Here is a 17,400-nt window from a genome sequence, read left to right on the forward strand (position 1 = left end):
CAATTATTGTTGTTTAATCAGTTATTGGGGATAATCAGTGTGTGCTTATTTTAACCAATCAGAGATTTACTCATTTTAATTGTGTATTGCCTAGTCTGCTGTGACTCTAAATCAGATCTTCCAGACCTTCAGAAATAATTCTTACATTTGTTTTTCTGCCTTGTCAGAAGGAAAAACATTTCTTACATAGAGAAAGGTCTTATTAGAGTAAAGAGGAGTTAGTGCTTAAAAATTATATCAGGATAAAAGAGGTTTATGTCTCAGGAATTTCATTTAAATGTTGTTAGTTGGATTGGAATTGGGAATATAGGACTTATTTGGTAAGGTTTGAGGTAAATCATGGGGTAGAGTTTGGTTGCTGGGCTCATTTGTGGCTTTTAGTATGACAGCCCTTTTGTGTAGAGCAGCACAATCAACTTGATGGTAGAAGGCAACCAAAGGAAGAGTTTTGCCTTGGATATTTCAATATCACTCACCTATAATTTGCTGCTGACCTTCGTTTACAGATTTGGTCTATGGGTATGTTCTCTTAGGCTTTGAAGAGGGGTGGTTTTATTCCTCAAAATTAAAGACAAAAGCATTCAGACATCAGCATGGCTATATTTGGTAATAAGCATTAATTCTTCAAAGAGAGTCTTTGTAGGAGTGAACTTGTTTTTTAAACACTTGGAAGTCATTGGTAGGTTGTGCATTATGCTATGGCACCCTGCTTGTGTTTTTTATGCTGTTGTCAGACCCTTCCATACTTATATCGCAGCAGTGATTTGAGAACAGCTCATCATCATAGGTATTTAAATTAAGCCATTAAAGTTTTCTTACATAGTTGCATTTTTTTGGTGGGTGAATATATTAGAAACACTCCATTTAAATCAGATCATTTTTGTCTATGATGTTTTTATCAGTTTTATGTGTATTCATGGTATGTTTATTTTTATTGTAAATCACAAAGGAAATTTTAAAGAAAGACGGAACACAATTTAGTTCTGTGAGCTGGAATAAGATGATAATCTTTTTCTACAACTGTTTTACTTCTTGTTGTGAACTTAAGACAATTTTGTTTGTATTAAAGAAAATCAAAAATACCAAACCAATCAAAGAAATTATCAAGCTTATAATTTTAGTAATGACCTCAGCTCAGGACATTAAGTTGGGAATTAATGATCAGTTAAGGTTAATGACTCAGTGCCTTGAGTCATTAAACTCCAAGAAAATGCCCTGTACTTTGATTGTTTTTGGTTTATTAAAGGTAGGTTGTAGAAGTAGCAAAAAAAAAAAAAAAAAAGGTATTTCCAAACACAAGGGGAATGAATATGAACAGAAAACGGAGGTAGTTTATTTTCTGCCTCCTTCTGCAGTCCCAGCGTAACTACAAATACCATTATACTTGATGAGTATTTTGTTAGTGTGAGGACCTAAGGAGCAAAACCTTTCATAGCTACCTTTCTTTTCTTTCTTGTTTTGAAAGAAATGATGAAACTGAAACATTTGGCAAAGCATAGGTTAACACTGCAGTGTTAGAACTGCACATCACCTTTTTCTGTCAAGTTATTCCACAGTGTCCCCTAAATAAGCAGTTGTAGGGTGTTGCAATAGTACCCTGCTATGATCTATACATAGGAATACAAGCCTTTGGATATGCATTGTATGTAGCAGGTACATATTTGCATGTAAGTGGGTAATAAGTATTTTCATTGTAATCTGTATCTAATTTGTATGCTACTTACACAGTCCAGGAGATGGAAAGTTGTGTATGTGAGCATTTAACAGACAAGGAGTGCTTAAACCTGAAGCCCTTTATTTTTCCATACTGGACAGATATAAGCTGCTATGATGGCAGTTGCTCAACAGTATCTTACAAATAATTCTGAGTCCTTTCTGACATAAAGTAGTATATTTAAAGTAAGGTGTCTTAGTGAGATTTTCACTTTAAATAGAATAAGGGTTAAATGATAACTTGACTTATCTTTTAAATGACAAAAAATAAAGAAATTGCAAGACCTTTTCACACATTAGATATGTATTGTCATTTATCATCTAGATATCAGGCTAGCAGTGCAAAGTAATAAAACATATCATCGAAAAATGTGCTATAGGTCTGAATCACTCTTTCATTCCACCTCCCAGCTAACTGTAGTATTAAATCAAACAAGCAGAACATTTCCTTAGGCAGCCATTGCCTTTTAATTTCCTGAAGAACCTTAAAATATCATTCATTACAAGTACTACACATATTTGGTTTTTAAAAGTCTCATAAATCAATAGCAGGCTGACTGTAATAATTATTACAAGTTAGTGCATAATTTTCGTGCTGAAGGCTGCATGCAGAACTTTAGCATATGCAAACGAGGCAATTCAAACTGTGTATAGATATTAATATGAAGAAGCAGGTAACGAGGTGCAGGCTATGAATTATGCATCAAGAGCGGCTGATCTTCAATGAGGAAAATGAATTCAGCATGTAATCTAATTAGTGATGGAAGTCTATTACATCTAACTGCAAAAGCAACCGTCCTTGAAACAAATTTATTTACAGTCCATGTTACCACTTGAAACAACTTTGAAATGATGTGTAAGACAACAGCTTAATTGTAAAAATTTTTTTGTTTGTTTGTTTCAGTTCTAGACCTGGAAGGCCCCCTAAGAGGACTCAAAGTGTCACCTCCCCAGAGAATTCTCATATCATGCCACATTCTGTCCCAGGCCTAATGTCTCCTGGAATCATCCCGCCAACAGGTAGGATCGTTAGAAACACCTTCACACGGGCAATCTTTTGAACACTTGGCTTATACCCACTTGTCAATAAATTAACAGTCTAGGAAACCAGCAACCAAATATCGCAACAGAGTTCCATAATGTAACATTATTGTTACATAAATTTATTGTATGTAATGGAAACTGTGGCAGCTGAGTACTTCAAAGTATAAATAACTGAGCAAATAATAATCCTTTATAATTTTTTCCCCTGTTCTTTTTCTTTGTAAACAAAAAACCTTTCAAAGCATGAATTACCTATCATTAGACAATTATCTCCCTATTCATTTTTAATAGATCAGATATCTTCTGATTTTTTGCTGCTTTGCTTAATTCGATAATGTCATCATGAATATAGTTGCCTGAAGAAACTGAGTTAGTTAAAATAACTCCATACTGCACACATGTCTTTCTTAATTTTTCATCCTGAAATTCTATTTTTTGATACATCTCCTGAGGCCATATACTAAAGTCATGTAACAATCTGTTTCTCAAACTACTATTTTCTTTTGAAAGTTACTGTAACGTCTCCTAGCAGTGACTTGCTCTTTAGACATAGATAAACTAAGAAGGGCTGTGTTGCAGGAAGGAGATGAACAGAGCCAGCTGAAGATGGAGGCACCCAACGGTCAAGCTGTTGATGGTGGTGCCACATTCTCTCTCTTCACAGAATCATAGAATCGTTTTGGGTGGAAGAGACCTTTAAGATCATCAAGGCCAACCGTTAAGTTGGACTTACCAAGTTACCACTAAACCATGTCTCTCAGCACCGCATCTATTACAGATGACTTAAATTCTCTCACTTGCTTCAGCAAAGCTCAGCTGAGCTTCCACTTCTTCCTGAGTTGTTCCCTGCTTGATTGCATAGCTAACCCCATATCATTCTGTGATTCTGTAAAGGACAGATAATAAAGTAGACAGATCCTCATAGAGAGGAAGATTGCTGGGTATCGGAGATCGGATAGATGGCTGGATGTTTGTGTACATGCCCATGATCATCTGTCTGTTTAAGTATGAGCATGGTCCTTGGCATGGTTTGACAACATTCTCAAGAAAATGTCATGGATGCCCCATCCCTGGAAGTGTTCAAGGCCAGGCTGGATGGGTCTTTGAGCAACCTGCTCTAGTGGGAGGTGTCCCTGCCCATGGCAAGGGGGTTGGAACTAGATGATCTTTAAGGTCCCTTCAAACCCAAACCATTCTACGATTCTAAAAGGCACAGTTTGGGAAATACCATGTGCCAGAAACTGTTGGCAGTTTGGATGCAAATATCTGGAGGAGGGAGGAAGGTGAAGAGAGTTTAGCTCTGTGGACAAAAGTGAGGCCATGCCTCTTGCCCTTAGGGCTCAAGAGCTGCTTTACATAGTGAGAGAGACACATTGCCAGCGGTATTTTATTAGAATTTTATAGTTTTTCAAAATGCTAAAGATCACGAGGAGTGACAAATCAGACAACTAAAGTTGGTAAGAGAGAGTTATAAAGTAAGCAAAGGGAAGGAGGGATGAGGCTGAGAGTGTAGGCAACCACGGGAGGGTAGGACTCACAGTGGTTGTCTGGGCAGATGTGATCAGCAAAAGAAAATATGAATTGGGATCAAAATACTTTACACAGAAGGACATCTAGGATGAAATCTAGTAAAGGACATAAAGTTGCAGCGTGAATGCTACGTGAGAATGATAGGGTCTATGTAGGGAAAGAAAGCAACTTTATAGGGCAGGAGCATTTGTGTTTATGAGGGAGAGATCAAAAATTGCAGAAGCAAAGGGAAATTATTTGGGGGAAGTAAGGCAGGAAAATATCAAAGGCAAAAATGCATGTGAAAAGTAGAAAGGAGATGACATGAAAGAAGTCAGAGACAAATAAGCAGGCCAAAAGAGGGAGAGAGGAAAAAACCCCTTTGTCAACAGTATCATTTGGGGTTTTGTGTTACAGTTAATATATAAGAGCAGATCTCCTCTTGATATAGTATCTTCTGGGTTTTTTTTTTCTTTTTTTTTTTGTTCTAAGAAAGCAGCTTAAAACCACAACCAATGCCTAAAGTATCCAATTCCTCTCTAGTCCTTTAAAGCTGGTCATAACAAGTTAATGATAAAAATACACGGTACTAAAAACACAGATCCAATTTCTTAGAATATCAGCCCACAAAGCCAGATGTAGATCTTTTTAAAATGATGATTAAAAAAAAAAAGAAGAAAATAATTCAAAATTAAAGAAAATAGGCATATATAAGGTTATCATTCATCAAATCCTTTTAGGATGGTAATGCTTTGTTAGTATTTTGCAAAAGAGGAAAGGTTTAAATGAAATCGCTGTTAAGTTTGAACTGGTTTCACATTACATGGCTTACCACAACAGAAGGGGTGAGCAGGATTTTTTCCCATTGTGGTGGTGTTGAATCTCAAGCAGCACAAAAAAAATGCAAACACTGACACTATGAGCAACAAACTCTTGGAGATAGTGTTCCATGGAGTGTGGCTCAGCAGAGGTAAGGAACATCATGACGGCAGCACCCCATGACAGTCCTTTCAGCATTTTATAGACAGGCAAGTATAAAAATAGTTGTATAACCTGACTTGGAGTTCAAATCAATGAACATTTGAGCAGCTACATTGTAAGTCCAAAAACCACTGTAAGAGCCCTATGAAGAAAGAACTGCTCTAACTGCAAGAGATGATGTAGATGCAGTTATGTGTTACCACATTAGTTGATACTAGAAATTTCTTGTCGCTTGTGAACGTTTTCCTTCGTATTTTCACTGTGTACCCTGTATAGTCATAGAATCACAGAACAGTTGAGGTTGGCAGGCATGCATGGCAATCATCTAGTCCAGCCTCCCCTGGTCAAAGTAGGGTGACACAGAGCATGTTGTTCAGGGCTGCGTCCAGTTGGGGTTAGAGCACCTTCAAGGATGGAGACTCCACAATGTCTCTTTGCAACCTGTGTTTGACTACTCTCTAAATCTTTTTTCTTACTGTGTTTCAATTTGTGCCCATTTGGCAATGGGCAAGAAGATGAGAAGAACCTGTCTCCATCTTCTTTGCTCCCCCTATCCCTTTCAGATATTCATACACATTGATAAGATCTCCTCTGAGCCTTTTCCAGATTAAACAGTCCAAGCTCTCTCAGTCTCTCTTCATATGTCAAGTGCTCCAATTCCTTAACCATCTTTGTGGCTGATGACTCCTTGTTCGAGAAGTTTATGAAGTTTGAATTTCCTCTTAGGATCCAGCTCTAAGCAGAAAAAAAAATACCAAAGTACCACATTGTTAAGTGCTTCCCCCCCTTTCTTTCTCTTTTTTTGGTAACAAATTCTTCTTTTTAAGCTTTCTGATTGATTTAATAATCTGAGTATAATAACTAAGTTTCCTTCCTGCCTACAAAAGAGTGTAAGTGATCACACAAACAATTATGTGCTATTTAATGCTCTTTAAATAACAGAGATCTGCAATTATTAGGTATATCTAGGATACATAATGCTATGATTTAATGTATGAGTTTTACTTGAAAATTTTCCTTTTCCTGAAATCTGCTGCATGATACAGAAATGCACATTTAAAGGTGGAAATCCTGGTTTCTAAAGGGGCTGGTTCTGCATGTGTTGTTTATGTATGCAAATAATAGTGGTACAAAACTGATCCAAACTGAAAACTCATGCAGATAATGTTGCATCATCAGTTAGAATGGATTTGGTTTAGGGACTAAGCTGAGATTTAGGGAATACATTGAGAAGGAAAACAAAAAGGATAAAGGAATAATATTTTTTTAAGGGAGCATAAAATGAAGAAGTGAGGATCATCTCTTGGGTGATATTCTGTCCATTTTTATCACAAGATTCATAAATACTACCCACAGTTGCTGATCTAACCACTGCCTTGCATTAGAGTCAATTTACAGAATGTTCCCAACTTTAGAAAAGACTGGTCAGCTAACAAAGGACAGTCTTATGTATTAAAATAAATGTAGGGCCTTTGAAGGTGTGACAAAGTGAGAAGTGTGTAGTAACAGGAAATTAAGAGCTTCTTGAATTATCCAGAAAATTAAAATCTGCCTACATTACAAATGATGTAGTCAGAAAAAAAGAAGAGTGTGGTGTAGGTTCAGACAGGTGTACTGACTTTTCAGGCTTATCTCGATAACTCCTTGAAGCCCTTCCAAAACTAGATGTCTCATCATAGTTAACTTTGATCCCCATATCTCTGTGTACTGCAGATCTTTTCTTGGCTAATGTGCTTAGAAGGCTTCAAAAGTTGTCTAAAGTTGAAACAGTAGATAATTGTAATTAATCAGAAAAGCAGTGCTGCAGTTCTTGAGCAGAGTGTATGATATACGTCGTGCTTTGTATTTTTATGTCTGTAGTTCCTATATAACATATAAAATGATATTTCCATTATTTTCATACAAACTTTGAAAAGAAGGTCTTTTCAGTTTTCAATTTTTAAATATTTTAGGTTTTGAAAGTGTTTTATAAATCTCCTGAAAATTCTTCTGCATCTTGGCCTACTGAGTGTGTAATCTACAGGTGGTGAAACAATTAACTACAAAACTCTTGTATTTATTTCAAGAACTGCATCTTTCTCTCAAAGAGAAAGTGGGACTATAACATGCCCTTGAAAATCACTATTATAGGGCATGATAAGAATACTACTTCATATATCTCTCGCTATATAGATACATCTTTGTCAATTAAAATAAAAGTAATTTAAAAGCACCTTACGTGTTTAATTTATTAATAAATATTATGATTGTTATTATTTTGAAAATATTTGCTTTACGATAGTTACTTCTGTCCCCCTGTTCCATATCTGATACAACTCTTCTTTTCCAGTGTAAAGACACTAAGCTTCTTCTGAAATGTTTCATGTGTACAAATTATAACTACTTTCCTGTATTAAACTTCTATTCTGCTTTTTCCTCTGAAGTGATAATCTGAAAATGTAATTTCTAATCTCATCCTTATTTTCTCTCTGTCTGTGTGCCTGAATCAATAGAAATATATTCCAACTTCCATCCTGTACAAAACTCTCTCAGCCACAAAGCTTTTTTATGGGGGGTTAGAGTATGCAGAGAGTTGAAAGTATAGATTATTTCAGCTTGGAGGACAAATGGAGTTCACAGATGCAGCTGTTGATAAAGTGCAGCAACATTTTTGCTGAAGTAGAAGATGGAATTATTTGGTGTTTAAAGATTAATCACATAATTAAATAATTTCATTTTCTCTGGCTTACAGTTATTGATGTTGTATTAGGCAGAACTGAAAGAATGGTTAAAATATAATTATCATTGTTATTATATCCACATCATATTGGATATTGCCAAGAAACAAAATCTGTAGTTGGAAGTATTTTCTCCTGGTAGACTCAATCCTGTAAGGACTTGAGAATGTATTTAATTTATCAAAGTGAAGAAAACTGATGTCTATGAGTATTCCAGGGGCTAGAAATTAAAAGTTTAAGTTACATACCTAATAATTTTTAGAAGCAAACCTTTTATTCAGTTATTTATTTTATATAATGTGGACATTTTGTGATCCTGTGTTGGTTAAAAAGATAAATATTAATAAAATTGAGTGGCTATTGCTTACTTCTTTTAAAATGCATTCCATGCTAACACAGTGTTTTGGTTATTAGTGTTTAATCATTTTTAACATTAGCATTTCTTTTGATTGGTGTTATAGGATGATATACTGTTTATTTGTTGGGACTGAACTAACTGATTGTAAAAATAAGCAACAAAATCCTTTCAGAGTGATAAACTGTAACCTAATTCAAGAAACTGAATCAGATTACACTAACATTTTTGCACTTCATTAAGGAAGTAGTCATTATAATTAATGTGAAAGCTTCTATCGTGTTCACTAGTTGATATATCCGTGAGAAGATATACTGACTTAACTCTGTAAATATATTATTTCATAGTTTTTAAAATCATAATTAAAGTGTAACTCAGGCCACCTGTCCTCTTCTGAAAATGCTGTTATAATTGTGTCATATTATCATCCTGTTTAATGGCTAGCTATCTTCTGCTTTATCACAAGGGACTTTATCACTGAAAACCAGTTCTGAAAGCTCACTAATTTTAATGTCCAATGAGTCCCTTACATTCACTAGTTAATAATTAAGTTGATTTTCCATGTAGCCACAAATTTGATAAAAATCCCCCAATCAAATAATTGTTGCAGCAACTATTAGGGTAGGAATGCAAGACACAGTGTAAACTTGAGTGTTTAGCTGTATAATCTCAGGCATACCCAAATTTATTCTTTTCTGACTTTTGATATTTTAATCCTCAACCTTCATTTTAAATGTTTTGTTAAATTGAAATTTCGGTTGCACTTGACTTCGGTAGCACTTTGTAAGAAAATAATATGTGACTACAGGGTTTATTATAGGCAAATGCGTGGAAGATCTCCAAGCAGGCAGTTTATAATCTATCTCTGAATCTAAAGCTATTTAGCCACATTTGCTTTTGACAACTGTTCTCTTTCTTGCCATTTCTGAGCATGAGAAGGCTTTGAGTATCTTTGCTTACAATCAAACACGTAAACATAGGTTTTTCAGCCATAAAATCTTTTTAAAAACAAGAATTACTTACAGAAATAGAACCTTTTTTATTAATAAATTTAAATCAGTAAGAACTCGTACATTTTGCAGTATTATACCATACAACACTATATATATCCAAAGCCAACAGGATACTATTGGAAAACTCTTTAATTCAGAGAGTCAAACCTCATGCAGGTTCACCCACTGTCTGTTGAGAGGAGTCCCTGGACTGAACTGTTTCCAAAAATGCTCCCAGCTTTTTTGATATAAAGGGAACAAGTTGGTTCACTTCAAAAGAGGCTCTGGGATTAAATATTTAAGCAGTGAAGATGGTCAGGTACCTTGACATGCTCAAGGTACTCAAGAAGGAACTGAGGAGTGAAGTTATTTTACACCATAGTTATAAGCTAGTGAATCCTCTCTTCTACTTGCATCTTGTAACTACTCAGCTACTGTGCACATCACAATTTTATGCACAGATTTATTACCTTTTAGTAGAAAATCTGGGATAATAATTTGTTGTTTCTTCCTGGATTACAATAATTTTGCTTTCTGAAGGCTAAGGGTGTAATGGTACTGATTTGTGAATTTCCCCATAAGAATGACATTTCTGTACCACTTATGTAGGATCCCAGTTGAAGGACCATGTTCTGTAAAGATGAACTATTAGAAGATATTAGTAAAGCCTCTAATGATGTGTGATAGTTTGTATATATATATATAGCTTTGCTAAGTCAGGGTAGATTTAACATGATCAGAAAAAAGTTATGTGTCTCTGACTTCAGAAGTAAGTCTTACCCAAATTCCAGTTTCTTGTTTCAAGTCATAAAAGCATCTTTAATATCTTGGGGAAAAAGACCGCCACTTTTCAAAAGAAGGTATTTTACCATCAGGGTTTCCTATAAAACAAATAACATGCAAACCAAAACAGAATGAAAAAAAACCCAAAAAACAAACAACAAAGCAAACCACCAAACTCTTGATACAAAAGAAAGCAATTGAAATCTTATTTGTCAGGTATGTGGTGAAGTTATCGGTGACTAAATTTGGACCTGGTAATGGAAGTGTTTACGAGTGATGACTATAGCTTACTGAATTCCAACATGCTATTTTTTGTAATTGAAATGAAAAAGTTATTGAAAAGATACATACTGCAGAGTACACTGATTGTTTCGTAAAACTAAATTATGCAAAATGTGAGTTTACCAATTGTGAGAAATGCTGAGATTGTCTTGTAGCTGAGATTTCAGGCAAAGTCTTTCAACAGAAAAGCATCAAGATGATCTTCCTCAGATGTTTGCAGTATTTCTAGTAATAAACCTGATATTTCTCCAATCATTCTTGATTTTTAATGAGAGTGTTTAGGCAAAATAATTCGATCCCAAATAATTTAATTTCTAATTAGTTCAAAACAAACTTTTTACAGAGTAAGATGTGGATTGCTGTTTTAAGCATCAAATACAGCATATTATTTTATTAAACACTGACTAGAAATGAACCTTAGCTGCTGAATTTGGAATAATACCTTGGTCTAACAAACATGTTGATATCTTAACCAGATGATGTTGATTGCTATAGCAATATAGTAGAGATAGTAATCTTTAGAGTAAGCATAGGAAGATTTGGTACAAAGTTGAGTATCATCACATTGCTAACTAGGGTTCTGCATCATCATGATGACATGAAGCTCTTGGATGCTATCAAGATGCCTGTCTTCTTTCCTGTAGAATTAGACTACCTATGTCCTTGTGTGACACGATCAATGAAGGGTGAATGATATTCTCTTAATTTTATATTTGATCTGCTACCAGTGCTACGTACTGCATTCAATAAAAGATGACTTCAAATTTATTCCAAATTTATGGTCCGTGATTTCATTATCGTATATTTGGGGATTCTCTAAAGTACAGGAAGAAACTTCACAGAATCAGAGAATGGTTAGAGTTGGAAGGGACCTTAGAGATCATCGAGTTCCAACCCCCCTGCTGTGGGCAGGGACACCTCCACTAGAACAGGTTGCTCAAAGCCCCATCCAGCCTGGCCTCGAACACTTCCAGGGATGGGGCATCTACAACTTCCCTGGACAAACTTCAGCTTAGTGTATTTAACTCATTTTTGTGATTTGGTTTCTTTTTTTGGTGGGTGGAGTCAAGTGTCATTTTTTGATACAATTTTCTCCTAGTTAAGAACAATATGTGCTGTGGAGTTTTCCAGATCTCATCCAAAGACTTAAATATGAAGGGAATATCAGAATAGATATCAGGTAGCACAGGCATTTTTGTTGCATGATACAGGATGGAAGTGAACTTATGAATTTACTCAACTGATATCTTCAAGTGTGCAAGCAAGCATTATTATATCTGAGCAACTTTAGAAGACTACAACTTAAGAAAAGAAGAATGACCTAACTAATGTAATAGTTGATTTTATTGATACTTGTTTTAAGTTACCTGTGTTTGATACAGGAAAGAAACTGAACACAAAATGAGCTTTGTCAGCTTTCCAAGGACAGCCAGTCACTATGAGTTGTCCCTATGAGTTGCAGCTCAAGTAACATTGCCTACATGAATTTTGTAAGACAGGATAACATACTATCAGAATTATAATGACTCCACTATCAGCTGTTGACAGTGCGCTGCATTGTCGTTACTGATGTTGTCCTATGCAGTATATTAGAGCTATCATAAAATATTCTTAACTGCGAGAAGCTTTTTGAAGAGGAGAGTTATTCTGGTTCAAGTCCTGGGCTGAGGATTTCAGGGCCAGATTGTGCTACAAACTTGATTCTAGATGGTCTGCAAGTTGCTTAACGTTTTTCTTCTTGGTTGGAAGTCAGAGAGTATTTATGTCAGAACTGTATTGTGATGTGAAGTTAAGCATGTAGAAAGATGTGCTGATGAACTGTATTGCAAATATAAAATGATCTGTCAGTTATTGGTCATGGAGCTGCCTCCAGAGCTTGTGGTTTATGAAAACTGTTGGTCCATGAATTCCAAACACTAAGTTTGGAAACCTCATTTTGCTTTCGTCAGGTGAGAAGACTTTTATTCTTTCAAGATGCAGAAATAGGTAGCTGTGATGGTTGGTTTCTGTGTGCCTGAGGCAGCAATTGGAAAGGCGAACAGAGTGGGATGGAAAGGGGCTAAAAAAATGTTTTGTGTGTGTGTGTGTGTGAGACAGAGAGAAAGAGAGCGAGAAAGGGGGAGGGAAGAGAGAGAGTTCTTTGTGAGTTAGTATAGCAAACTTGTTTAATGTAATACAAGTTTGTTTGTTTGCTATTGTCTATTAATTTGTCACTATTGAGAAGTTACAAAGCTATGTTGTTGCAGTATTTGTATCATTGCTTTCAGGGGTTGGCCTCTTTCAGCAGTCCATATACAGGAGGCTTTATTTTGTCTTTCTGAAACGTTTTTTAGTTATGAATGTTTTACAAATAACTCTTAAATAATTTCCTTTCAATGCAGTCTTAATTGCAATGAGATACTGTGTTTAAGCTGTCAGCAAAGAATAAACTGTTACTGCTGTTACTAGTATTAGAGATGTGACTACTATGGACATTTAGAAAAAAAATCTTATGTTGAGGAAAATGTTACCATTATTACATTGCTTTGATGAGGCCATCAATTAATGATGTATTAATTTCTCACTATGAAAACAGTAGCATGCAAGGACTGAGTAAGCTGGGGAAATGAAAACTGCACCTAGTCATGACAAAATTAATAATGTCACTGAGTCATTTTAACTCATCAAAATCCGTAGCAATGTCAGATAGACAGACAGTGTATTGACAAGTTTTACTGAAAAGTAAGGTTTTGTCAACATTACGTTTTCGTTAGGTGGTGGCTGAGATTTAGATTGACATAGGGGAAGTAGAACATGTTGCCCGGAGTGTTCTAAATGGGCAGATGCATCTACTAAATTTCCTTTTCTCTATATTCATTATGCTGTCTGCTACCACAGGCACTAAGACCACGCATAGGGAGTGAACAATCCAGTTGCCCTTAGTGAGAGAAAAGTTAATAGAATAGTGTTGTTGTCTGCAGACTACTTTTTAGAAGGAATATTTCTGGCTCTTATAGTGGGACAGAATTCAAACCATGAGATGGTGTCAGCTGCGTATTCTAGTAATCTTCATTTATGATTCCATCAGGTTACTGGAGCTGCCTTGGTAGGTACCATGAAAATCAAGGGTTGCATTTCAAATAAACAACATCGCCACTAAAAAGGATGATGTCACTTTTATGTTTTATTTTGACTGTAAACTAATTCCTTAATTCATATGCTATGATACATCAATCCAGTTTACAGAGACCTAGATATAATTACTGTATTAGGATACTGACTGTAATGTCACTCAAGCTTGGAGTTCAGATGTTGAGAAAAGCTGCTTAACACAGTGCACACAATGATAGGTTTTGCCTATACCCTTGCTTAATAAACATATGTGAATATGAGAATGAAAGGAGTTGGGCAATTTAATAACCAGGTGGCTTACTGCATCACAACAGTACATTCTTTTCTTAAGTACTAGACTACCAACAAAAAGAAAAAAAACCAAGAAAAACCCCGAATGATTTTCAGCATCCCATCAGTATTCAGTGCAAGTATTTGAGAAGAGAAAGGTGATTTCTTGTGAATCAGTACATTTGTTTTGAAAAGTATCTCAAAAGATTCTAGTAGATTAATATTTCATTCAAGTGGAAGAAAACAGTGGTTACTGTGCACTCAGTCACCGTGTGACAAAACAATTTTTAAAGTAATTTTTTTCCTCTATTGAAAGCTCAAATTATATTCGGCCTTTGAAGTCGCAGATATACAGATGCTGAACACACTGAGGACAACATACTCCTAGAGGTGAATGACAAAAAATATAGCACTTTTGCCTCTATAGTATATAACAATGTGAGCTTCATGTTTATAGAGTATGGAATGACTCATTATGAAATAGGATTTAGCTTTTTATTTTTAAAATACAGCTATAAGAACATTTTTATATAAAATGTAAATTACTAAGATTTCTCTTTAAATTGATTTCTGTTATTACCTGGGCTAAAATTTTATATGGAAAGACTGTTATCAGGAGGTGACATGTATCTGGAACCAAAATAAATAACTCTTAAGTTAAATCAAAAAACCCCTGAATATTTACACACCAGGAAGGTCTGGGCAAGAGATGCTACTATTTAGGCTACTATCCCTGTAAAAGCTATGACTTTTATGGCTGCATCTGTACCAATAAATAAAACAGTTCAGAGCTGTTCTTTAGCTTGGAAGGCAGGCTTGCATCCTACAGCTTACAACTCTTTTTCTTATTACAATCTTTCTCAACCTAAAAAAAACCAACCCTCATCCATATCTTCTCCTGAGGAAGAGTTCCTGGCCAGTTCTGTTTCATGTACTGTCCATGGCCAATTACAGAATATGTTTTGTAGCTATACTACAAAATTTCTATCAGGATGAATATTTCACTTGTTTCTAGTATGGTTTTTGGTTTAAAGAAACTAGAGGCAAAGTTTTTATGGAAGTGTTATCCTTTATTAGACCAAGTGCCAACAATTTACAAGCTTTTGGAACACAAGCACTTACTCATGTCTGGTGAATGAAGTTAATCACTACTAAGATCTAAAAGCGTCTGAAAGCAATTAAAAATGCTTATATGGAAATGCTGTTTTAAGTGCAAGCAACTTGGTTTCTCCACCTTCTGCTGAATAGCTGGGTACCATTTGTCCAGTGCATGTTAAAGATGATGGCTTTTTTCATTAAAATCTCATGCAGTATTTTTTTTTGGGGGGGATTCTTTAATTGCTTGCTTATTTAATCCAGGAAAAAGCTTTTGACTTTTCCTCTTCTTTTGTCCTGTTCTGAAGGCCCCAAGTTAAATTTCTTATGATGGAGAAGGAAAAAAACCCACACATTTTCCTGTATGTATGGTGCCCTTATCCCTGTGTACAAAAAGAAGCACTCAGTCCAAACATGGGGTAATTACCATATCCACATCCACTCAGAAAGTCAAGGAATTGTTAGCTGATTTTGCACTTGGAAACAAGTCTTTTAAATTAATCCATTTTTTTTGTGGAAAATTTAAGGTCATCATGAGATCAGCAGTTATATGTGCCCTATAATTCCTGCTATCTGAGTCTTTAAGTTATGGGCAATCATTCACAAAATTCCTTTTTACGCAGACTTCTGTCTTTTCTCAAGAAAAATACTTGCTCTTAAATTGCTTTATAATTGTTAGTTGCTGTCTTCATAGGCTCAGTAGAGTTTGTTATTATTATTATGAGTGTGTTTTATAATGTGCTTTGGTGATGGTTTGTTTTCCATTTATTTAGTTAGTTAGTTATTTAAATCTCCACTTATATTACCAGGAGGGAATTTACTGATATCAGTCAAAATATTAATCCTGGTATTGAGACATTTTATCATCTCAAAATATCTTGAGTTCCAAGTCACATGCTCTGAGCAAATACTTACTCTTATTTTATGTGAACAAATATTGTAGAATTTCATACAGGTGATCTGGGTGACTTTGTGACTTGTTTTTTCCTACTCTCTCCTGAAAACTGATAGAAGGACTAGAATATGTAATTCTTTATCCATCCTAATTTGAGACATTTTCCTTAATGAGCACTGGGAACTTCACTGCTTCCAGATTACACAGATTTAGTCTTGGCATGAATTTTGAACTATATAAACTAATCTTTATAAACTCACAGAAGTGTGGTAGGAATTAGTATTTTAATTTATCTTCCTTCTTCCCACTCCTTTCTCAAACCTACTTTGTCTTTATTTAATATTCTGATTTATTTCATTAAATCTTTAATAATGGAAAGAAAAACTTTTAGAAAAGATAACAATAAATGAAGAATAACAGTAAATCCTAACCAGATATTCCCTGGGATGTTTTCTCTTACCATTCATTCCAAATATTTTATTCCCTAGTCCTTTCCAGCTGACCAGGCAAGAGTTTCACAGAACTTTCTTTGTTCAATGGACTGATACTTCAAAAGTTAAAGAGTACCAGGATTTTGTATTACAAATGATGATGTACTTCTTCAGAAATCTTATTTATTTTTCAGACTGTAGTTTTTACTAAGTAATCAAGTAAGTTAATAGATTCAGTAGGTAGCCCAGATTAAAGTAGGGCATAGGCAAAACTGAAGGATATTTAATGCAGCCTTTATATAACTTGTGATCGAGTTGGATGAAGGTTATTGCCAATGGATTTAACTTAATTTCTGTCTCACATCTTAGACACTTTTAATTCAGTGTAACCGCAGAAACTGTATTTGGTCTGCCCTTGGAAAATCCTTTTTGCTTTGTGTAAAAAAAATGTGGAGTCTTTTTTTTTTGTGTGTTGCTGTATAATTCAGAACTGTTTATATAACCTCTGAGATAACACTTTGGACTTTTATTTGAATCTGCATCATTGCTTCTTTTAGAATTATTTGTGATATAATTGTATTTATTCACTTAACACAGATCCATCTGTGGCCTGCTCTCAGTAGAAGGCTCCTCATTTCATCCTGAGTCACTAAATGCTAAAATCTCACTCATTGTTTAGCTCCATGTCACTTGTTGTATAGTGTTATTCCTGTGGTTACTTAAAGTGATTCTTTTTACCGTATTTTACTATGTATTTGTTTTGTTCCTTTGATATTGTTTCCGCTGCCCTGACTTTATCTCTGTATTCAAAAGTCACTTTATCTTACGTGTTATGCTATGCTGTCTTCTAGATCTCAACATCTTTTTTAGAGATGTGAAAGATTTTGAAGTTGATTATATCCTAATTAACTTTTTTGGGGGGGGTAATGGTATTTATATCGTGGTGTGTGGTATGATGCTTCCTCATTTCTTTGAATAGTTTGGAGCAGGCCACTGAATTTTGTCCACTACTCTGTCTTTTGAGTACATGTATAAATATATACACCACTTCCTCCTGTTTTTCAAAACTGTTTTTGCTTTTAAGTCAATAATGTGCCGAAAAAATAGAATAGAATAGAATAGAATAGAATAGAATAGAATAGAATAGAATAGAATAGAATAATTTCAGTTGGAAGGGGCATACAACAATCTAGTCAAACTGCCTGACCTTTCCTTATTCTTA

At 35.0% G+C, this 17,400-nt stretch overlaps 1 protein-coding gene across 1 annotated transcript in view; it reads left to right on the forward strand.

The window, feature by feature from the left end:
- DACH1 (dachshund family transcription factor 1) overlaps positions 1-17,400 on the forward strand; it is a 248,232-nt gene that overhangs the window by 34,600 nt on the left and 196,232 nt on the right. Inside the window, exon 2 of the mRNA XM_014965723.1 lies at positions 2,618-2,733. Coding sequence (XP_014821209.1) covers positions 2,618-2,733 — 116 coding nt within the window. The remainder of the gene's footprint in view (positions 1-2,617; positions 2,734-17,400) is intronic.

Source organism: Calidris pugnax, unplaced genomic scaffold, assembly GCF_001431845.1.
Source record: "Calidris pugnax isolate Ruff unplaced genomic scaffold, ASM143184v1 scaffold20, whole genome shotgun sequence".
NCBI classification, from domain to species: domain Eukaryota; kingdom Metazoa; phylum Chordata; class Aves; order Charadriiformes; family Scolopacidae; genus Calidris; species Calidris pugnax.